The 21,740-nt window shown below is 64.4% G+C and overlaps 2 protein-coding genes across 2 annotated transcripts in view; both read left to right on the top strand.

The window, feature by feature from the left end:
- The window catches only part of EXD3 (exonuclease 3'-5' domain containing 3), a 79,496-nt gene extending 67,289 nt beyond the window's left edge, over positions 1-12,207 (top strand). The window contains 3 exon segments of the mRNA XM_042912155.1: positions 9,679-9,772; positions 11,482-11,520; positions 11,841-12,207. Of these exon segments, the coding sequence (XP_042768089.1) occupies positions 9,679-9,772; positions 11,482-11,520; positions 11,841-12,124 (417 nt within the window). The 3' untranslated portion in view covers positions 12,125-12,207.
- A 5,508-nt stretch (positions 12,208-17,715) lies between these two features.
- On the top strand, positions 17,716-18,279 carry LOC122205270 (NOTCH regulated ankyrin repeat protein). Its single transcript, XM_042913498.1, has one exon. The coding sequence runs from the start codon at positions 17,762-17,764 to the stop codon at positions 18,104-18,106; it is 345 nt and encodes a 114-aa protein (XP_042769432.1). The 5' UTR covers positions 17,716-17,761; the 3' UTR covers positions 18,107-18,279.
- The last annotated feature ends 3,461 nt before the right edge of the window (positions 18,280-21,740 follow it).

The raw sequence follows: 21,740 nt of genomic DNA, 5'->3' as shown, positions 1-21,740 counted from the left end.
CTGGTGGCTCCAATCTGACCCCAGCCGCTTTAGGAAGGGCCCTGGCACTCCTGGGTCGCACCCCTGGCCCTGGCCCGTCCAGCAGTCAGCACCGCCTGCTTCATCTCCACGAGACCCTCATCCTCCACGGCTACACAAGTGGCACCTGTGCCACCCCGCGAAGTGGCCTGGGCTGAGAGGAGGCCCTAGGGCCAGTCCTGTGCTCATGGCCTTGAGACCTGCCAGGGCGCCTCTGGGCCAGTGTCCGGGAGGGTTGATGTGTGAGTCCCCCCAGCCCAGCTCACGCCAGGCGCCCAGCCGGGTACCCAGCCCCTCTCTCCTTCACACATCAGTCTGTGTGGGCTGTGCTCCAAGACCCGGCCGTCGGCGATCACGTGCTTCTTAATGGGCCTTCCCTGCAGCGATCTGGAGGCCCATCTGGATGGGGCTTCTCTGGCTGGACCCCCGGAATGTTGATGGAAAAGTGAGCCCACGTCCTGCCCACTTTCAGAAGGGGTGACAGGCTGGCCTGGCTACGCTGTGAGGGGACCACACTGGACACAGGGCCACGGGGCACACGTGCTCACCCAGTGTCCACAGGTGCGTGGACACTCAGCATGCAGGTGGACTGTTGTGGCCTGGACAGACGCATCCATGGCCCCGAGTCAGGCCAGTGTGCCCTGGGCCTGAGGAGCTGGTGCAGGCCAAAGACAGACCCCTGGGAGTCTGGGGCGAGGACGGTGGGGAGGTTCCCTCAGGCAGGACAGTGCAGGCCTAGCCATCTGGGCCAGGGCGTCCCTCCGCTGGTCAGCTGGTGGTCACATGTACCAGAGGATGGGCCAGGCACAGCTGGCCGCGGGGGCACCCCCAGTGCTGTCGTCTTGGGCCTGCGGCCAGTTAAGACACCTTGGACAGTAAAACAACACCTGGCGCCCACGACACACTGTCTGGGGGTGCGGTCGTGTCTCTGAGGACCTAGGTCCTTCCCCCTCTCCGCTCCACACCTCCACACCCGCTGCGCAGCCCCCAGCCACGGAGCTGTCCAGAACCACTGGCCAGACATGGCCGAGGACCGGGCTCTGAAGAAATGGAGGGAGGGCAGAGCCCCTGGTGACCAGCCGGGCCTCCGGGCTGGAGAGCAGAACAGCCCCACACGGGCCGAGGGAGCCTGGGGCTCAGGGACTGAGGCACACCGAGGCCGCACACAGCCAGCTTCGGGGTTACCGGCAGGCTGAGACAGACACCCTGCCCCTGGTGTCGGCACACCGCAGCCTGCGGCTAAATCGTGTGAAATTCACATCTCAGCGTCCGCAAATAGTTGTCTTGGCAGCAGCCCTGCCTGTGTGTCCTTACACTGCCCACAGCTGCTTTCTCAGGGACCCAACGGCCCTTCCAGGGGACTGACCCTTGCCTAGGGGCCTGGCTGGCATCTGACCGTGGAGGCGGGCACTCTTCTTCCTTTTGAACGATTGCCAGCCCCAAAGCAGAAGTGGGGCCCAAGAGCCAGGGGGCAGTGAGCTGCGTGGTGGGTGGCCATGGGCCTGGATGGGGACGGCAGGCCTGAGAGCACGGACCCACTGTCCACTCAACCCTAGATACAGAAAGAAAGGCCTGGCTGGCCTCAGGGGTGTAAAGCCAGCAGCAGCCAGCCCCCCTTGGGGCTGCAGGGAGAGGAGGCCATGGGCAGCCATGGATTGGGTCTGGGGAGGGCCCACGGGTGGTAAAACAGGGTCTGCCAGGCAGGGACCAACGGCTGGATGGCCGGTGCAGCAGGGCGCTGGGGGGGCGGGGGGGGGGGGGCGGGGAGGGGGGGCAGGAACATCCATGAGTCACCCGCACTGCCCCCCCCCCCTCCTCCCGCCCAGCCTCTCTTCCCTCCCTGGCTGGGGCTGGGGAGTGGCGCATATCCCCTCCTCCCTCTCTCCCAGGGGGCCCTACTCACTGCCCACTGTGAGAGGAGCACATTCAGGACAAGTGTAGACCCCAGAGGTCACTGAGGGCAGATGGGGCGTCCGAGGCAGAGCAGCATGCCTGGAGGGCCCTCTGCTCTGGCAGGATGGGGGCTGGGTGTGACCCCAGCCAGCCAGGGACAGGGAGGGGCCTTGGAAGAGTAACCCCACAAAGGGAGACAGGCCTGCTCGGCCAAGCCCGAACTCCTCCCTTGAGGTGGGGGAGTAGGTGGTGCAGGGTCCTTCAGGGAAGTGGGGGGAGTCAGGCTCCAGCAAGGACTGCTGCTTCCTCCCCTCATCTTGGAAAACGCATTTCAAGGCATAGGTGTGGTGGAAGGAGCTGCCTCTCTTAGCCTGACTCAGTGGCCCTGGGAAGAGGCAGGGAGGAGAGGGCCAGGGGACCCCTGCCCTGTCTCAGCCCCCACTCAGGCTGGCTCCCCACAGTGCTGGGCCCATCATACTGTGGCCCCCTGGGCACCTGATCTCCCACCCTCCCCACTTGGTCCACCAAGCCCCAGGTTGTCTGTCACTTCCTCCAGGAAGGCCTCCGGGCCCCCAGCCCAATCTCTAGAGCATCACCACTCTTTGGAGGAGTACTTTGGGGGCTCCTCTCTCCCTTGGCTGGGAACACAGTAGGGCAGGCCTGCTGTGAGTGAAAGGCAGGCCCCACAGACATTCAGACAGCTTCAGACCCCAGGCTTCAGGGCTCCAGTTCCCTTCCAGGCCGCTGCCTGCTGTCTGAGGGCTTGGCTCCACTTGTCTGTTGAAGGGGGACAACCAGAGCTGATCCCGGCTGGCACAGCCTCGGGGCCCCTCCCCAACTTCCTTAGCCTGCCCCCCCCCCCCACCCCGCGCCCGTTGCCTCCCTTGGCCCTAGGTGGGAGGGGTACCCCAGCCCCCCTGGCCCCGGGTCCTGGCGCGGGAAGGCAGGCGCAACCGTTTGCTTTTGAATCTCGGCCGGGTGTCCTGAGTGGCCCTTTCAAAGGCCGGCCGGGGGCGGGGGCCGTTCCCAGGCGCGCCCCGCCCTCCCCGCCCGCCCCTCCTCCCGCTTTCCCACGCGGCCCGGCCGCCGGCTGGTTCTCACGGCCCGCTGCCCCTCCCCCGTCTGGGAACGGGCCGCGCTGCGCCCGCCGCGCTGGGGTGCCCGGGAGCCCCAGGATGGGGGGGGGGGGTGCGCCTGGCGGGGGGGGGGTTACTGGAGGGGGTGCCGCCTAGGGGTTGCTGAGGTCGCCAAAGGGAGGCAGACAGCACCCCACACACGGGGCCTGAGGCCAGATTGTATTGGATTTAACCTAGGGCAGGTGCTCTCTGGCCCCCCACGCCTCGTGGAGCGACCCAGGGGGCCCTGGCCAACCCTGCCTTGTGAGTGGGGACAAAAGCACTCACTCCTCATTAGGGTCTCCCTGACCGGGAGCAGGTTCTGGGGCCTCGGTTCCTCCTGATACCCTGCAGAGACTAGGTCACTGGTTTTAGGAAGTACAAATACAGACCCCGCAGAAAATAGTGAATACCTTCTCACATAGAACTGTAATCCCATCCCACACTTGATCTGAAATTCGCATTCAGGGCCCAAATTCTCGCTGGCTGCCTGAGGGGGCCTGTGACTGTGTCCTATCAGGGTTGAGGAAGCAGGGCAGGACTTGACTACCAGTCTGGGCCCCCTGGCTCACCTTGGCTTGCCTCCATGAAGGTCAGCCCCGGCCCACCCAAGTGAGCCGGAACAAGGGGGTCCATTCCACCCAGCTTCAGATAGCCTGGGCTGGAGTCGGCCCCACTGCCCCCACGAGGGGGTCTGCACGGGGGTCCCCAGTGGGCCCTGGGCTATGGTTGGTGCAGCTGGAGGAGGAGTTTTTCAGAAGCCCGGGCACCCAGGGTGGGGAGTGGATGCCAAGTAGGAGGCCCACCCGCCCGTCCTATGTGTGGCCACTGCCCAGGGCTCCAGCCTGCAAGCCCCAGAGGGGCCTGGAGGAAGGGCTGTGACCCTCCCGAGTCTCCCCGGCCAGGGTACACCTAGGCGGGGCAGGGCTTCCTGCTCGGGCAGGCTCTGGCTGTCACGCATGCTGTGCCCCTCTGCCCATTCCACCCACCACCCTTTTCCCCCCTCCCTCGCCATCAGAGAGACCAGCCATGTGCTGCTGCAAGTTCAGGGGTATCCACCCCCAGCCGTGGCTATTGGGGCCCTCACTGTGAGCTGTCAGCCCGCCCTCACCCACTGCAGGCATGAGGGCAGCTCTGGAGCTGGGGGGTCCACTCCCAGGGAGTCCAGCAGGCCCTCCCGTCCCTGTAGCAGGAGGTGGGCCCGGCAGGAGGCTGGCGGGGAGGGTGTCTGGCTCCAGGCGCCAGCCGTACGTCTGCCTTTGAGGCCAAGACCCCAGTCGCGGGGTGCTGGCCTCAGAAGGCTGCACAAGATGGCATCAGCCTGAGCCTGTGCCCCATGAGCCGGTCGCCAGCCGGGAAGGTCCCAGATGCCATTGTCCCCTCCACACCTGCTGGGGGAGGTGGATGTTCAGGTCTCCTGCCACTGAAAATAGAGGCCCCCGGGAGCACCCCTCCTGCACTCCCTGGCGAGGTGCACACAAGCCCCTGTCTACAGACTGCTCATACACAGACACACTCCCAGGATCAGGGGACATGTGAAGTGACTCGCCCTGACACACCCCGTCACACAGGTCCCTCATCCACACCTTGGAACACCCAGTCACACTCACTCCTGTTCATGCCTCTGTGCTGCTCACATGCACACACACCCTCAGTGCTCTTGCACCCTTCATGCCGGAATGCTTATGAGAGAGACACCTGCAGGGCGCCAGCTTCACACACGGGCCCAGTCATAGCCCCTCGGGGACTCCTGCACCCCACACGCCCCAGTGCCAGTGGCTCCTGACCCCCTAGGGAACCCACACAATGCTGACTGTGCCCAGGCCCTGCTGTGTCTGTGGAGACACTGTCCTGAGCCTACAAAGGGATGGGCCCATGGGAACTGGCCTTCCCGGGCCTGGGGACAGGGCTGGCGCTGGAGCACGGCCCCTGTAGGGCTGCTGTCCCGGGTCATAGACATCCAGGTTGGAGGCCACCGGCAGGAGGGCCTGCTCCACAGACAGAAGAGCACCAGGGTTGGGTTTGAAAACCTTCCCACGCAGGCCTGCAGGCCTGTGCATCAGCCCCAGCCACGCGCTCCTTGCAGGGCCTGGGTCCTGGCCCTTCTGTCCAGCGTTCGCCCCAGGCCAGCAGGATGGGGTCACATCTCACAGATGCCCTGCGGACCAGCTGCAGGGAGGGGGCTCCGTCCTCCTGGCCCCTTGTCCCATCTCCTCTGGGCAATCAGACAACACCCCGTGCCGGGGCCAACAGGGTCTTCATGGGCAAAGCTGGCTGATGTGCTTGTCTTGGAGGAGGGCCCCAGCCCCAGCAGTCGTGCTCCGCTCCAGGGCCACATCACCTTTGGGGGCAGATGGCTCAGGGCCCCACGAGGTGCTGCCTGGACGGTGTGGGAGAGTGAGGTGTGGAGCAGACCCAGGCCTCACCGCTTCCTCTGGGGCTTTGTTCCCGCCCCGTCCGGGCAAGGTGTCAGGCCAGTGGCCTTTCATCCCAGCCCTCTGGCCCTGCACCCGGCGCCATTTGTTAGGGTGGCCCTGGGGGCGGTCACGGTGGATGAGCCAGCCTGGGGAGGCCTCAGGACAGCAAGTGTGGACTGTAGGGGGAGGTGGCGCTTGGCAGGGACCAAATGGGCAGAGAGCACCCTGGGAACAGGGATGCTGGTGTCCTGAGGTTGAGACCCTCCAGGGCTCCCACTACCCTGACCGGAGCATCCGAGACGCTGGCCGTGTGTAGATGTGCTCGGGAAGGTGCCGGAAACCATTCTCAGTGCCACGTTGGCTTTTCCCACCAGGCGGTGGGACGAAGTGCTGTTTCTTTTCTTCTGCTTTTTTATGCTTCGCTCTTGTTCCAATTTGCTCTAAATGAGCAAGAAATAGCCCATTACTCTAGAACATGCCACAGCTTCTGAGCCCAGCCCCCACCCGCCCTGCCTGTGGGTCAGAAATCCCCAAACATGGCCTTCCAGGGCCTGGGCTCCAGAATGACTCCCCCCTCCCCCACTGGGGGTGGGGGCTGCAGGAGTCTGGCAGGGCCCCCGCTTGGAGCCTGGACCGCACTTGCCGTCAGGCAGGAGTGAGGTTTCTACAAGCCTGCCCCTTGCTCAGAAGGAGGGCACCCAAGTGGCCTGGGCCCACTTCCCGGCTGGAGCCTAAAACTCTCAGCGGTGCCTAGTGCCTACCGAGCTGGGGAAGCAGGGTGGTGTGAACTCCCCAGGCAGCCAGCCTGTGGTGCGGAGCTCAGGTCATGGACCTGGCTGCTGGCTGGGCAGGAGGCCCCACTCACATCCTTCTTAGGGCGGGGGTTCCTTCTCTGGGCTCCCAGCCTAGGCAGGCCCTGCACCCTTACGAACACGTGTTCTCTTACGTACCCCCTGCCCGGTGAGTCCCAGGTATGGCTTCTATCCCGCCCTCCTCTCTCCCTCACACCCACCCCCCATTTGCTGAGGCCTGGGGCTCAAGGCTGATGGGGGCCCAAGGGTGTTTACAAGCAACCAACAGGGCTGTGCTGTCCTGGGCCCAGGGAGGGCTGGTTGCCTCTGGAGAGGAACGTGTACAAGGGCCCCTCCGAGCTGCCTGCTGGCCCTGCCCAGCCCGTTCTGTGGCCCTGGCTGGGGCGTGCCCCTCTGCACTCTACACCTGTGTGCCAGCTGTCCGCTGGTTGTGCACAGCAGACACCTGCAGGCATGCTGACCAGGGTTGTGTGTGTGTGGGTGGCCCTGCACCCAGGGCAGGTGGGAACACAGACGTTTCCAGGGACGCAGACTTCAGGACAGATGCTGCCACCTTGCCTGTTGCGCAGCTCTTGGTTCTGCTGGCCACGACCACTCCTTGGGTGAGTGTGACTGCGAATCCTGGGCTCAGACCTGAGAGGAGGCCCCACCCTTGGGCATGGCCCCTCAAAGCCCCCCAGCTCCCCCCTGCCAAGTCTTAGCCTCAGTGGAACGGGCAGGTGTCCCAAGTGCCTGCTATAGCCTCTTGTCACACCCCCAAGAAGCCCAGAAAACAGAGCCTCCTGGAGAAGTGGCCAAAGCAGTCCTCTCCTGCCCTCCCCAGGCCCCAGGGAGGGGCAAGGGGCTGCAGAGGGTGGGCCAAAAGGTCAAGTCTGCCTAACTCCCGGTCTGTGGGCCCCAGCAGTCCTGATGACCAGTCACTGCTGGCGGCCCAGCCCCTGGGAGGCAACCTCCCCCTTGTGGGCTCAGGTCTCTGGCCGAGACAGTCCCCAGGCGGACAGAGTGCCCTGAGTTGGGACAGCACGGCAAGTGGGTGTTGGCTCCAAGCAGCTGTAAGAGCTGTGGGGACCGGGCACGCAGGTGGACTCCTGGGACCGGGAAGCCATGAGCCTTCCCAGCCCCTCCAGCCCCCGACTCACCTGGCCTTTCCCGCCCAGCCAGGCTCTGGGGCTGGAGGCCCTCCCCGCCCTCAGACTCCCAGACTGAATGGGGGTACACAGAGACCAGGCTGGACTCACAAGACCATACCACCCAGCCCCTGTCCAGGGCCCTCCCCGGGACCCCCACTGCAGTCTGTCCAGGCCCACTGGCATCCCAAGGCTCGGGTTCGTGTGTCCCCCAAGGGGGAGTGGGCATGGCCCAGACACCACCTGCACATACCCCCTCTCCTAAGGGTCAGCGTGAGGACCCCGGTGTGGGGTCCTCGCTAGCCGAGGGCCCTGTAAGCAAGTTACTCAGCCCCTCAGAAGCCCCCTTTCTTCATAATGAAAGGCAATGTCTCCCCCTTTGGTGTCAGGAAGGGACCTCTGCTGGACTGGCACCTAGCCCATGACCAGGCCTGTGCTGGGCCATGGGCCCCAAAGAGCAGGGCCTCAGCCTTGTGTGAGGCAGGTGGACCTTGCAGGGGACGGGGACAGGAGACACAGGGAGCCGCTAGGTGCTGGTCCTTCCTGCAGATGGGGAGCACAGGGCAGAGAGGGGGTGAGCATGTAGAACCGGCTTTTCCAGCTGGGGGTGGGGGTGGGACAGGGCCTCCCAGGGCCTATGGGGTGACGGCAGGGCCCAGCAGTGGGCAGCAGCCGTGGGAAAAGCAGCACCGGTGGTTCCCGAGGGTGGGGCCAGGTCCTTGTGGATGGCACCGGTGGTTTGTCTTCGTGCCGTGACTCAGCGTGAGCTGGCAGTCCCGCCCAGGTGTGTGCATCAGGCCCAGGTCCTGGGAAGGCTCCCACCCCCTCCCACTAATGCAGCATCCCTCTCACACCTACAGGCTCCGTCCCCTGGGGGGGCCTGGGTAGCGGGGGAGGAGGGCGAACGCGGTTCTCTGTGGTGGGCAGCCCAAGGCAGCGACCACCCTTTCCCCAGCTGGACCTGGAGTGACCACAGGCTAGACCTGCGGCCAGGGCTCCACCTGCACTCCTGCCCAGGAAGGTCCCTGGGTCTGTGACCGGGAGGCCAGGGCCCACGGTAGACTCCCCGTGGCAGAGAGGTGGCCAGGGGACAGGAGGCACCCCCCCAGAGAGGCAGGAGGAAGGGTCCTGCTGGCACCGGCCCTGCCCCAGCCCCACCCAGGCCTCCCCGAAGAGGTGGCCCCACCCTCCGGCGCCCCCAGGCCCTGGCTCCCGATGCTGGATGCAGTACAGCAAGCTCATGGTGTCGAAAGGCCCATGGGAAAAGGGCGTGTGGGGGCAGGGGGCACCGCCCCTGACGTGGGCACACCCTGAGGCTCCAGGGGCTGGTGGCTGCCACCTACCCACCCACCCCTGGGAGCTGTGTCATTCAGGGCACTGGTCAGGCTCCTCCAGGAGGGGCCCGGGAGTGATCCCATGAGCACAGATCATGGACCCCTCCTCCCTGTGGCCCCGGAACGCCCCCTCCCACCCTCAGGCCCTGCTCTAGGCTCATCCTCCTCTTACAGGCCTCTCTGATTTGGGGAAGGGCTGTGACTGGCTGTGCTTGTGTCCATGAGCACCTGTGCCCACCTGCCTGGGAACCAGTGGCCCCTCCCACTCTCCCTTGGGCCCTCCTTACCTCATCATGGGGACCCTGGGGTCCTTCACCCTGTCAGTCAGTGGCCATCATGAAGCAACCCTGGGGCAGCTGTGTTGGGAGGACAGGATGGGCCCCAGAAGCCCCTGCCCCCACCCCCAGTGTCACTGCAAGGTCAGCAGGGCCGAGCTGAGTGCCTTCCAAGAGCCATTGCACGTCCTAGACAAGGACCCCAAATAGAAGCAAAAGTGGCTTCCCTCCTAATCCCTTGTAGATGTGATGTGGTGCCCCGGGGGCAGGGGGGCGGGGGCAGGCAGCAGGCAGCAGGCATCATCTACAAACACGGACACTGAAACGGCCTGGCTGAGGGGCCCGCTGCAAGCCTCTTACCCTGACCCTTTGATGCTGAGCTAGCCCAGGGATGCCCAGGCCTGGTTGTGCCCTCGAGGCTCTGCGGTTGGGGAGGACAGCCCAGGTGATGACAGAGGCCCACAGGGTCTCATGAGCCAGAAGAGGCTGCCTAGGGCCCACTAGGATCCAGTGCCGTGCAGGAGGGCTCCCAGGAGGAGGTGTGCCCTGTCCTGCAAGGAGAGGAAGGGATGTGTGCTTTTGTCGCTGTGAAACCCCCTAGCCAGACCCAGAGCTGCAAGGAGCCTGAGGCTGGGGGTGGGAGGTGGGCGGAGCCTCACCTGGCCTCAGCACCCCCTCTGTCCCCAGGCCTGTAACTGTGACCAGTACCTGAAGGTCTCCAAGGACACGATGAAGCAGCTGGTGAGGCTCAGCAGCCGCCCGGAAGGCCCCAGCATCACAGGTATGTTGCCCCATGGGGTTAGGTGTGGGCTCTGTGGACAGTGGCCCAGTTGCGGGATTAAACTGCAGGGATGACCAGGGAGGTGCCGGCCAGGGGCCGGTGGAAAGACAGAGCTCACGCTGCGCAAAGGTTACAGGCCCAGGAGGCCAGGAAGCTGAGACACTCAGGGCCCCTCTGGGGTGGGGTCCCCCGCCCTCTCTCCGGTCACCCTGCCCTTCACACAGAGTGCACATGCACACAGGCATGTGTGCCGGCACGCACCTGTTTGTACACACTTGTTGCACACACGTGCACGTGCACAGATGCACATTTGCTTGCACACTGGCACCTGCTAAGCAATCTGAAGGCGGACGATCCCGGACAGACAGAAAGGAGGGCAAACCCCAGATGTCAACCCCCTCAACCGTGGACCCAGCCTCAGTTTCCATCCTTGTAAAACTAGAAACTGGAAGGAGACTTTGAAGTCGCTGGCTGGGGCAGTGAGTGTGCCCTTCCATTCCTATCACCGGCTCCCCCGCCCTCTAGAGAGAGGGGCACCAGAGGGAGCCTCGCAGCTCCTCCCCAGGCTCCCGGCTGCTCCTCAGCGGAGAGCAGGATGGGATGGATAGGAGAGTGTCTTAGTGCCCTCTCCAGGGGGGTCAGCCTGAGGTTAGGGTGCCTCTGAGATCCCTTTGCACGGCTCGCCGTGGCTCTCCCGGACGGTGACGTCCCCACGAGGGTGTTCTTATTCTTCCGAAACCCCCTGAGGTTTGGGGCTGGAGCTCCTCAGGTGAGCCATCGTGATGGCCTGTGTCCAGCCCCCAGCAGCTCTCAGCTCTCCACAGTGTGGCCTTGACATGTTCAAGGCCCAGGAAGGGAGGAGCAGGGTACGAGCACTGCCCTCTGCTAGAGCCGCCCCACCACTGGGCTCCCGGCTCCTCTGAGCCACCAGCGCTCTGCCCAGAGGCCCACGCCTGTCCTGAGGTGGTGGGTGGCCCTCCTGCGGGCCTGCTGGCATCTCGTGGGCCTCAGGTAAAGGCTGAGGCCAGACCGACTAGGGCAAGATAGGGAGACCAGATGGAGGTCATGGCCTCATTGCGTTGCGGGGGGGGGGGAGGGGCGGGGGCAGTGCTCATCCATTCAGGCTCTGGCTAAAGTTAATCTGGAGCCATCTGTGGAGAGATGTTTGCCAAGCAAATTAGGGGTAGGACTCTTCTTACGCCTGCCGGCTAGGACTCCTCAGCTGTCACTGCCCTCACGCCGGCACTGGCCCCTCAGTAGCCCCAGGCCTGGCCACCTCCCTGGAGTCTCCTGTGCTCTTAGCGGAGGTGGGGACCCTCTTGCAGAGTCAGAAGGTCGCCCTGAGCTCCAGCAGGTCCCCTGGGCCCTGCTGCTATGAAACACAGGCCCTGGCAGTGGCTTATCTTCTCATCGCCACGAATGGGATGCCCCCGCCCCCACCGGCCCGTTCTCAGGCCCCCAGTGCCCTAATCGGCCAATCTCACGCCCAGAACTTGTTTCCCAAGGACCTTTGAGCCCCAAGAACATTCCAAGGTGTGAGTTCCCATGGGAGGGGATCAGGCTGGCACCAAAGCTCCTCAGCCCCCTACCCTTTGCCCTTTCTGCTAAGGGTGGGGGGAGAGGCTGGGCACTTGGAGGTGCATTGTGGGCACTGGGGCTGCCAGGACCCACCCTTAGGACAGTCCCTGATGTCCTCAATTGATTGCCAGGTGATGAGGCCACCCAGAGCGAGGACATACAGGAGTCAGGTGAGCCCTGGGACCACCCACTGACAGGGTTTGTTCCTGGCCCAGGAGAGGGGACTGCCCTGAGAGGATGGGCCTGTGCCCTAGGCGAGGGGTAGTGGGCAGGGCCAGTGGGGAGAGAGGGCCAGGGGTCTGTGGGTAAGATGAGGCAGAGCGTTGGGGGGACCGGGCAGTGTAGGGCAGAGGCACCGGAAAGAAAAGGGTGGAGGTGAGACCATCCCCCCAGCCCCTCCCACCCCACCCCACCCTACCCCACCCCACCCCACCCCACCCCACCATAAGGCTGAGAGCTCAGGGTGGCCGCCCACCCCCCACCTTTCCAGACTCGGCCCCAGAGGAGGCCCCCGGGGGCTGTACCTATGACCCACCTTGCCGCTGGCTGGAGGCCGCAGACCTGCGGGCTGGTGCGCCTGCCACACTGGCCAGTGGCACCCAGCTGCAGCTGGCAGGGGTCCCGGAGGGCGTGCTGCGGCGGCCGGGGCTACGCCATTTCTACTGCTGCTCTGGCTGTGGCAAGGTCTTCTGGGAGGGCTCCCACCTGTGCCGTGTCACCTCGCAATTCAGCCAGATCCTGAGCAGCGCCTCCAGCTCCTGGAAGCAGAGCTGAGCCCCCAGGCCCACGGGCCTGCACTGCCCCCTGGGGCATCCACCCACCCACCCACCTCCAGCAATACAGATAATAAAAGTCCTGACCTGCATGGGCCTGTGGCCATGGACTCACTGCACACACCTGGGCCTGGCCCTAGGTGCACCTGTGGCCGTGGACTCATTGCATACACCTGGGCGCCAGCCCCAGGTGCAGAGCTAGGACCGGGGTGGAAGGGATGAAAGTTCTTGCACAAGGTCAGGATGCTCGGACCCTGAGCTGAGAACCGCCTGATACTCGGGAATGAGGCCGACGGAAAGTGGGAAGGACACGCCTGGTAGAGGAAATGGCCTTCACAAAGGCCCGGGGCTGGGACCCAAGCGGCTCCCGTCAGCGGGGCTCAGTGGGGCGGAGGGAGGCGGGGGCACACAGGCCCCCCACGCACTGGGGGCCCACTCCCTTTGCTGTGTTGGTAAATGCCACCCCCCTCTGCCCCACCTTCCTGGGCTCCTCAGACCTTCGGGGAGGCCTCCAGTTCCAGGGAGTATAGATGGTGGGACCCCGCAGGGCCAGGGCCCTTTAGGCCAGATGTGGCGGGGGTGGGAGTGGGGGGCTTCCTGGGGAACGGGGCCCAGCCCTCTGTGGTGCAAGAGGCAGGGCGGCCACCCTCTAGGAGGGCATCCATTGTGTCTGGAGGGGAGGCCCACCTCTGCATCTGCTGCCCTCTCCCCCTCGCCGGCCGGAGTGTGACCCCACATGGCTTCTTCCCCCCGCCCCAACCCGGTCGAGGTGGCCTCCTCTCATGAAACAGAGTGGCAGCCGAAGCCACAAGGGGGCCCTGCACACGAGAGCGTCCACCCTCACAACTGCAGGAAACAGCCACTGCTCCACCTACTCTCTGGGAAACTGAGGCGCAGGCGCCCGTTGCCGGCACCCGAGGGCCCCGGGCACCGGTGCCAGGTGGGCGGGGAGAGGGGCCTAGACTGCATCTTGCCCTGGCCGCCTCCTCCTGGCTCACTCCCTAGGAATGTGCCCCCCCCCCACCCCCCACATCCCTTTCCTGTCCTTCCTGCCTTGAGCGGAAACCAGCTCAGATTTGGCCCGGGAACCCAGGCGGAAGCCTCAGGGCTGGGGAGCCCGGGGGGCAGGGCGGGGCGGGGCGGGGCTGCCGCCTCTGCCCAGAGCGGGTGCACCTGCAGGCCCAGGTGTGACGGCCTCAGGTACCAGGTGGGTGCTGGCAGTGCCAGGCCTACCTCTGCCCCCGCCTGGGCTGGGGGTCAGGCCCAAGAGTATGAGGCTGGGGGCTCATGCTGAACGCCATGCACCCATCCTGCCACACTGCCCATCATTTCCTTTCCCTGAAAACGCCCACCTCGTGCCGGGCGCTGGCCCACCCGGCCCCGCAGCAACCTTGGGGCCAGCCGGACCAGATGCTACCGCACAGATGGAGGGAGGGACTCGGAGACTCAGGACAGGACCGGGCTGAGCCGGGGCACCGTGTCAGGGCCAAGCGTGCAACCCTGGCTTCCCCCACCCTTTGGTCACTGCTGAGCCCGAGGGCCACGTGGGGCTGTGGGGGCGAGCAGACACCCCACCAGGGCTCGGGACCTTCTGTGATCGGGGTGCTGCTTCCGAGAGCCAGACCACTGGCCCGCGTCCTGTCCTGGGAGGCAGCCCTGACCACGCTCCTCCCCTAGTAAGGTCAGGAGGAAACCGCCAGGGGTGCCGGCCCCACTGCCCAACCCAGCTGCTTCCTGAAGACTCTGGAGACTCTGTTCTGACCCAAGGCCCTGGTGGTGGTTGCAGCTGGTCCTCAACACAAGGAGGCCAGAGCCAGGGACCAGCACGGGGGAGACAGGAGACCACGTGTCCTTCCTGTCCCTCCAGGCAGGCCCGGCCCCAGCACCCCACTGCCCCGCGCACCCTCTAGAGGGAGAAGAGGGCGACTGCATGGGGCCTCTTCCCAGCGTGCCCCCTCACAGCTACACGCGTACCGTCCAGCCTGCCTTCCCACCTCCCCACCCCTCTGCTGCCCAGACTGGCCGTGTCCCCCCGGGAACCCTCCCAGGCTCACGTACTCGCTGCCAGCCCAGCCCAGCCCCACGGCAACCCCATCCTAGGCCCCAGCCCCCGACCCCCGGTCCTGAGCCACCAGGAGGTCAGCCCAAAAAGCCTTCTGAGGCCCCAGGACTGCCTCAGGCCCCCTCCCAGGCTAGGGGTCAGGCACCACGCCGACAGGGTGGGCTACGGCCCTAGTGCCAGGCCGTGCCCTAAGCAGCCGCGCAGTGATTGTCTGCCACAGTTCCTGCCCCGGGCGTCCTTCCTCCGCTCTGGCCGAGGGCTGAGTGTTTGTTATTTGATCTCTATCCTCTCTCGGCCCTTCTACCAGGTGTCTGGGCTGCTGGGAAGAAACACTCTCCTCTTTCCCACGCTCCCCGACACATTTTAATGAATTAGCTGGAAGCCCCGCCCCCACTGCCCGCCTGCCTGCTCACCCTCCCTCCCCCGCCTAGTGCCTTTAAGGTGGCCGCAGGCCTTGGCCCAGCTCTGGCCAGCCGCCTCTTCTGCGCTGTCCTCCCCAGGCCGCTCCACCCAGACCTTCCCAGCCCATATCCCAGAATGCTCCCCAGGCCGCTCCACCCCTGCCCACATTGTTCGCCCCCAACACCCACTGCTGTGAGCCTCTAGAGGAAGGGGTCCCCAGAGAAAGAAGGGGGCCCTCTCCAACTCTGGCCTCCACCCACCACGGCCCTTCAGGGTGGCACTCCTGGGCCAGCATCCTTGGAGCCAATGGGGAGAAGGACGGGGTCCTGCCGCATGGTCAGGGTCGAGTGTGTCCCCCCAGACCCCAGGTCAGGGGTTTCTCACTCAGAGCCAGTGAATTGCTTATCTATACAACACCACCAAGAAACCCCACCCACACCGGAGAGGGGCTTCTCTGGGCCGCAGGGCGGGGCCTGGCTTCCCCATTCCCTCCAAGGCATTTGGAACAAATGTCCTCCTTTTGGACCATTCCTTCAGCAAACGCTGAAGAAGAGCTTACTGGGAGCCAGTGCCCTGAAGCCCCTCTTCCCCTCCTGTCCTCAAATGGGGCAACTCCCAGGGTGTGGACCACGGCGGCTCAGACCAGAAATTCCCTCCCAGCCACGGCACGGCCACGGAAATCCCATCGGCTCCCCAGAGATAGTGTGACTGTCACCCTAACCCCACAGTGGCAGACCTGGCTGCACCTGCCTGACCCTCACGCCGAGCCCTGGGTGGGGCGGGAGGCAACATCAGGCTAGACTCCTATGGCTGCTCTATGCTCCTATGTCCCTGCCGGGGGCACCCAAGCCACCGATTTCATGGCCCGTGGTGGTGGCCGTGCATTCCCACACTGAGCTCACAGGGCCCCTTTGTCTGCCCAGCCCGAGGCCTGCGCGCGTGTCAAAGGGACATTTCACCCCCGGGCTCTGCTCCCGGGCCCTACAGGGTCTCCAGATGCCCTTCTTCAGGTCAGGGGACCTGAACCCACCTGCGCTGGGGCCTATGAACCCCTCACCTTCTGGGCATAGCCCTGGGCACTGTCCAGAGGTAAATACAGGCCCCAGGGGACAGGGCCTATGCCCTCTTCCCTGATGCTGGGAAGATGCAGGGAAGGGGGTGCTGGAGGTGGTCAGGGCCCCGCCCTCGAGGGGTTCACAGTCCAGCAGGCTCCCTTACTGGGCCCAGGGACCCCATCTGGCAAGATGAGTGGGGCGAGGGAGGGGCTGTTGACACCGGCACCCCACCCCCACCCCCACCAGGTCACAACCTCAGCTGAACCTAGCACAGGGCCTGGTTCGGGACTCCCCCCTCGGGCCAGGGCTTACCCACCTACACTGTGGGGAGCTCCTGGTGGGAGCAAGACTGAGCAGAAGAGCTGGACCACCAGCCAGACCACCAGCCTCGGGAAGACCAGAGGGAGGGACTCGGGGAGCTCTGGCTGCCAGGAGGACCCCGAGAGAGTCCACAATGGTCAGGTCTGAGGGCAGCTGGCCAGAGGCAGCCAGCCCTGGGGTGGCCTTACCCAGTTTTTCCTGTGATTCGGCTGTGACTCGTTCCAGAGCACAGAGCGAGATGGGGGGCACACACCCACCCCCATATGTCTCCAAACATGGGGCACACCAGGCCGGTGCCCACGGGAGCCCATCCCCAAACAAGGCCTGACAGGGGGGGACTCCCGGGCTGAGGCCCAGGGCCGCCTCCTCGGGAATTTCCAGCCCGCTTCCGAAGGAATTGAAGTTCCTGTGTGCTGCCCTGCTGCCCTGGGCCTACTGCTCCGAGAGTCATTCCTGCTCCGTTTCCAGCCACCAGAGCCCAGCTATAAACTGTAAAATCCTAATGAGGAAACCTGGCGGGAGTATTAGAATGTCAATAAAAAATGGGTTTACGGATTGGAAATGAGTCATTTCTGGGCTTTCTTTCGGTCCTTGGTGCCCTACCTGGGGCTGCTCACCTGGCCAGGCCTTGCCTGTCCCTAGTCGTGCTGATGGAGGTGGCCCAGGAGAGGGAAGCACGCCCTGAGGTCCGGCCGACTGACCTCCCCGCCTTGGAGGGGCTTCTGAGCACCTCCAGCCCCCAGCTTCCTCCTGTAAAGACCCTGCTTCGTCAGGGCGGGACCTCAGGGTTTGGCTCCTCACGCTTGTCAGGTTGGGGGCAAACACGGGGTGACCCAGGGCGCCAGAGGAGCCGCCCTCCTTCAGGAAAGACCGCGTGGCCCAGGTCACACGCCCGAGCTGTTCGTGGACTTGTCACCCGCGTGGACTTCGTGTCCTGGGGGCCAGGCTGAGCCAGTCTTGTCGCTGCGCACCCAGCCCGCTAGGGACGCAGAGGGTCTGCGGCCCGCGCTCCGGAAGCGCGGAGCGAGACCCGGGCTCTCTACCCGGGCCTCCCGGGTCTGAAACGTCAGCGAACCCCCACCACCGGTAGGCCGCCCTTCGGTGCACCTCGGGGTTGCGCTCGGCCGGGGATCGGGCCTGGGTCCGTCCGCGGAGGGAGCTTGGAATTCCCCGAGTGGCAGAAAGGGGAGTAGGCGGGACGACCGCGGAGATGCGGAGAGCCCGGGGGGTGCGGAGAGCAAGGACCCCCCGCTACGGCCACCTGGCCCCCTGCCGGCGACCAGCGCCCCCTGCCGCGAAGCGCGCTACCGCCCAGGCACGCCCCGCCCCCGCCCCGCCCCCACGTGGGCGCCGCCCAATCATCCGGTCGCCGGCGCGCGCGTCACGGGCGCCCTATTGTTATGCAAATATAAAGGGAGTAAAAGGCGCCCCGGCGCGGCGGGCGGGCGGGCGAGTGTGGCTGCGCGTGGGGAGGCGCGTGGGACCCGCGTGGGAGCCGCAGCGAGCAGGGACCCGGAACGCGCGGCGCCGCCGCCGGGCCCGCCGGCCCCCGCGAGCGCAGTGCCCGCCCCCGTCGCCCGCTCGCCCGGGCGCGGCTGGATGCGGCGGGGGCCCCGCGGCGGCGGCCCCCGGCCCCCAGAGCCCGGAACGCCCAGGGGCGGCGTGCGGGGCCCGGGGGCGCCGCGCCCTCCATGCGCCGAGGCGCGCCCCGAGACAGCCGGGGGCCCGCGCCGCAGCCGCCGCCGCCGCCGCCCGCGCTGAGCCCCGGCGCGGCCCGCGGCCCGCGCCCGGAGGCAGCATGAGCCAGGCCGAGCTGTCCACCTGCTCGGCGCCGCAGACGCAGCGCATCTTCCAGGAGGCCGTGCGCAAGGGCAACACGCAGGAGCTGCAGTCGCTGCTGCAGAACATGACCAACTGCGAGTTCAACGTGAACTCGTTCGGGCCTGAGGGCCAGACGGCGCTGCACCAGTCGGTCATCGACGGCAACCTGGAGCTCGTGAAGCTGCTGGTCAAGTTCGGCGCCGACATCCGCCTGGCCAACCGCGACGGCTGGAGCGCGCTGCACATCGCCGCGTTCGGCGGCCACCAGGACATCGTGCTCTATCTCATCACCAAGGCCAAGTACGCGGGCAGCGGCCGGTGATGCCCGCCCGGACCCGGACGCGGGCCTCGAGCGTGTCGTCTGCTGTACCTTCCCGCCAACTACCTCGGTGCGCACCGGGCCCCCGGGCCCCGCGGCCACAACGAGTCTGGCGCGCGCGTCCGCGCCCACGGGGGCCGCGCGGCGCCCGCTGCCAGGGGTCGACGCCCCCGCGCGGCCGCCCGGACCCGGGCCGAGGGCTTCCCACGGCCCCCGCCCTCCGCCTCGCGGTGGGGGGGGGGTGGGGGGAGGTGGGGGCGGGGCGCGGGCTGCAGCCCCTTTGAAATTTGAGTCTCGCTACCAGCAAGTTTGGAGTCCCGAGACACCGGATCCTCCGGTCGAAATGTTTTCTCCCGAAGGTGGAAGGCGGGCGGCGGGGACGCCGGGCTCGGGGCGCTCCGCCGCCCGCAGGACCCGCGGCCGAAGCCCGCAGTCGCCCAGGGGCCACGGCGGGGCGTTTCCGGCCCGGACGCGCGACGGTGGAGACGCTCCGCTGTTCTTAGGGTTCTAAACTATTTATCATGTGTGTGTATATTTGTGGGTGAAGTTTGTGCGCCTGAATTTTTTTGTCTGGAAAATATTGTGCGTGGTCAATGTGGTTATAGGGGGGAAGATACATTTTTTTTTTTTCTTAGTCTTAAAACTAAAAACTTGAGTCTGTCATTTCTTGGTTGCACTGAAAACACCGCCCAGCCTGATGGTTTTCCCGTGCAGGTCCCTCTCCCTGCTTCTCACTCTCTCCCCTCCTCCCCCCCCCCCCCGCCCCGTACCCCCTCTCCTCCCCCTCCTGACACACAGGCACACAATTTTGGGAAGCCCCGGGGCTCCCTCTCCCCTCTCCCGTGAGAGAGGCCACCATCCCCCGAACCTGCTGGCTTTGCGAAGTTTCCTCGGGAGCACGGGTGCTCGGGTGTGGCGGTGATGGGGGCGGGAGGGGTCCTACCTTTTCTAGTGAGTTCTATTATAGTTAGTAGGTCGCACACTTTTTTAAAAAAGTAAATGGATTTGCCACATTTGAATGTCATAACATTTATGACAGAATATAAAATATTAACATATTTTAAGCCAAGTTTTAGGTGTATGTTTTGAATCTTGGTTATAAACCCAATTTTAAAGGGCGTTGTATCCAGCGTTGTGAAGGCAACAGTGTACCCATATTTATATTTTTATAAAATACCTATAAGACTGTGAATCTCTTGTGCTAATTGCTGAGTAAGTTGAAGGACTGTTTGGCCCCTTCTTCAGTCTCCCGGAGCTTCAAGGACCCGATTCGAATCCAAAAACCCTGTCATGGGGGGAGGGGCCGCGCGGGGACCTGGGCTGGAGGCGGTGCTTCCGCGTCACTTTCGGTCCCGAAAGGCGCCCTTCCTGGTCTCCGAGGTTCCTATTTTCTATGCAACCCCACACCCCTTGTTGTTTTGATCCTGGGAAATAAAAGGGAGGCTGAATTATTCAAATTTAAATGAGGCTTCCCCTGGGTAGAAGTGCCGCTGACCCTCCGTGCAGAAATGGGGAGCGCTTGAGGACACAGGTGGGTGGAGGCCCTTTGCGCGCGGCCGGTCACACTCGGGCGTCATCTGGGGCTTTTTATAAAACCTTGTGTGAGCAGAATATATTGATAATGTCAGTGAAACAAGCAGACATTGAAACTGAGGCACAGATTACTCCAAAAGGAGTTTTTCTGTATATTTTTTCTAGATGCAAATACCTTTTTAATTATGTTAATTAATGTTAAGACTTTCTAGGCTTATATGGAAGCTGTGTGTGGGTCCTGGTATGATCACTTCTAACTGGATAAAGTCTGCAGCACATTCCTGAGTGTACGATATAGACTTGTAGCCCAGCATGAAAAATTTATGAATAAATTTTTCATTGATTTTTTTTATTAAAAAAAAAAGTTTGTTGGTTTTTCTTAGTCTTGGCACCCAGGAGGAGGGTCAGGCTGCAACCTGCTAGTTGTGGGTGCCATCTACACAAAGCTTGGCTTGTTTTCACCTAAACACAGCCTGGTGAACTGGTCGGCCGCAAACCGGGACTTAGGAGGTGCCAGGGGTGGACCCAGTTCCGCCCCCGGGGTGGGGGGAGAGGGGGGAACCTAGGCCACCCTGAGTGCATCCAGAACCAGCCCTCAAACCTTTTCCTCTGCTCCCTGGCAAAGCAGCCGAGGCCTTTTGCATGGAAAGTTCTCGAAGCTCTTCCCAACCCCTAGCCAGCCCGACGTGCCACGGGTCCCGGGAAGGACCAGGCCCCACTCCTGCCCACCACCACCTTCTTTTGCTGTGGGCTCATGCTGGACCGCCTGCTGCGCAGAACGGGTATTTTTTGTAATTGCGGGAACACCATAGTTGCTCTCTCCTGACAAGTAAAAGGCCAGTTTCTCCTCTCCGTCCCCTGGTGGCATCTGGGAGCTGAGCTGGGGAAGCCCCTGGAGCCGGCCGGTCCTCGAAGAGCACAGACCCCAAGTTGGACTTAGTGTCAGCCAGCGTCCCTGTGTGCGTGAGGAGAGCTCAGAGCAGGGTGTCTGCTGCTGGGACCCACTAGAGGAGCAGAGACTCTTGGCACATACCCGAGCTGCCCTCGGGGTCCTGGGGCCTTACGGGAAAGGGGGGGGGGACACCAGAGCAAGAGGAGCCTGCCAGGAGAAGGGGGAGCCGGCAGCTTAAGACTTCCAAGGTGACAGCTTTTTCTCGGAGCTTCCGGACCCCTCTACAGCAGCCCAAGGGCTCGGGCTTCCCCGCCCCACAGACACACTGCCCTGTCCAAACTGGACGCTTTGGGGGCTGCGCCTTCCATGTTCCTACTTCGCACACCCTGCCCTGCTGGACCCTTGAGGGTTTTCCGAGCTCGTTTTTCTGTTGATTAAATCGGCCTTTACCTTCCCCTCAGCCAAGAGACCGGGGCCGGCTCTACCCTGGGACACACGCAGAGGTGAGTGGAATACTTGTTGCCAGTGAGCTCCCAGGGGAGGCGGTGTCCACTGGGCTGGCGAGCACGCGGGGCTGCGGACGCCAGCTGAGGCTGCCAGGCCTCGAAAGGGAGAGTTGCCACAAGAGCCCGGGCTTCGGTTGGGGTGTCTGGACCGTGAAGCCAGGCCCTGGGCACTCCCTGGGTGGCATGTGGGACAGTATCTCCATTCCCCACGGCAGAGGGAGGAAGCTGGCTGAGAACTAGCAAGTGACGCTTGTTCCTGGCCTAGGCTGCTGGGGAGGGGTCTGCTTCCCAGTGAGCCGCTGTCCCTGCAATCCCCTTAAAGCCCCACAGCGGAGAGGCCCGTCGGCCGCCGGTGGAGCATGGGCACCGGGGCACTTCCCAGGCACCTGCCGGCGGCTGTCTGCGGCTCCCTTAAGTCCTCCCTTGGAGAGACACCTTTGAGAAAGGCTTTGCGCTGCTCACAGGAATGGTCTCTCCAGCAAGGACAAAAAAGGAGACCAGGCCCTGCTCAGCACCACAGCTGTGGGGGAGGCCTGCTGGGGTTCGGCTGCCTCTTTCCTTAGGTGCCCGCCGCCCCACTGCCTGGACCCTGGCTGTTGGCGAGGGCTCTCATGGGCATTTCATGGCCCTTTCGCTGGGCAGAGCCCTAGGAAGCAGACCCCGAACTACAGTTCTCCTTCTGCTGTCCGAGGTCAGAGCTGTGAAC

The sequence above is a fragment of the Panthera leo genome, chromosome D4 (assembly GCF_018350215.1).
Source record: "Panthera leo isolate Ple1 chromosome D4, P.leo_Ple1_pat1.1, whole genome shotgun sequence".
Lineage (NCBI taxonomy): Eukaryota > Metazoa > Chordata > Mammalia > Carnivora > Felidae > Panthera > Panthera leo.
The sequence above is the reverse complement of the archived record's forward strand: the minus strand, read 5'-3'. Positions and strand labels throughout refer to the sequence as shown.

Coding starts and splice junctions, on each gene's coding strand:
- LOC122205270 (XM_042913498.1), top strand. CDS start 17,762: ATGAGCCAGGCCGAGCTGTCCACCTGCTCGGCGCCGCAGACGCAGCGC.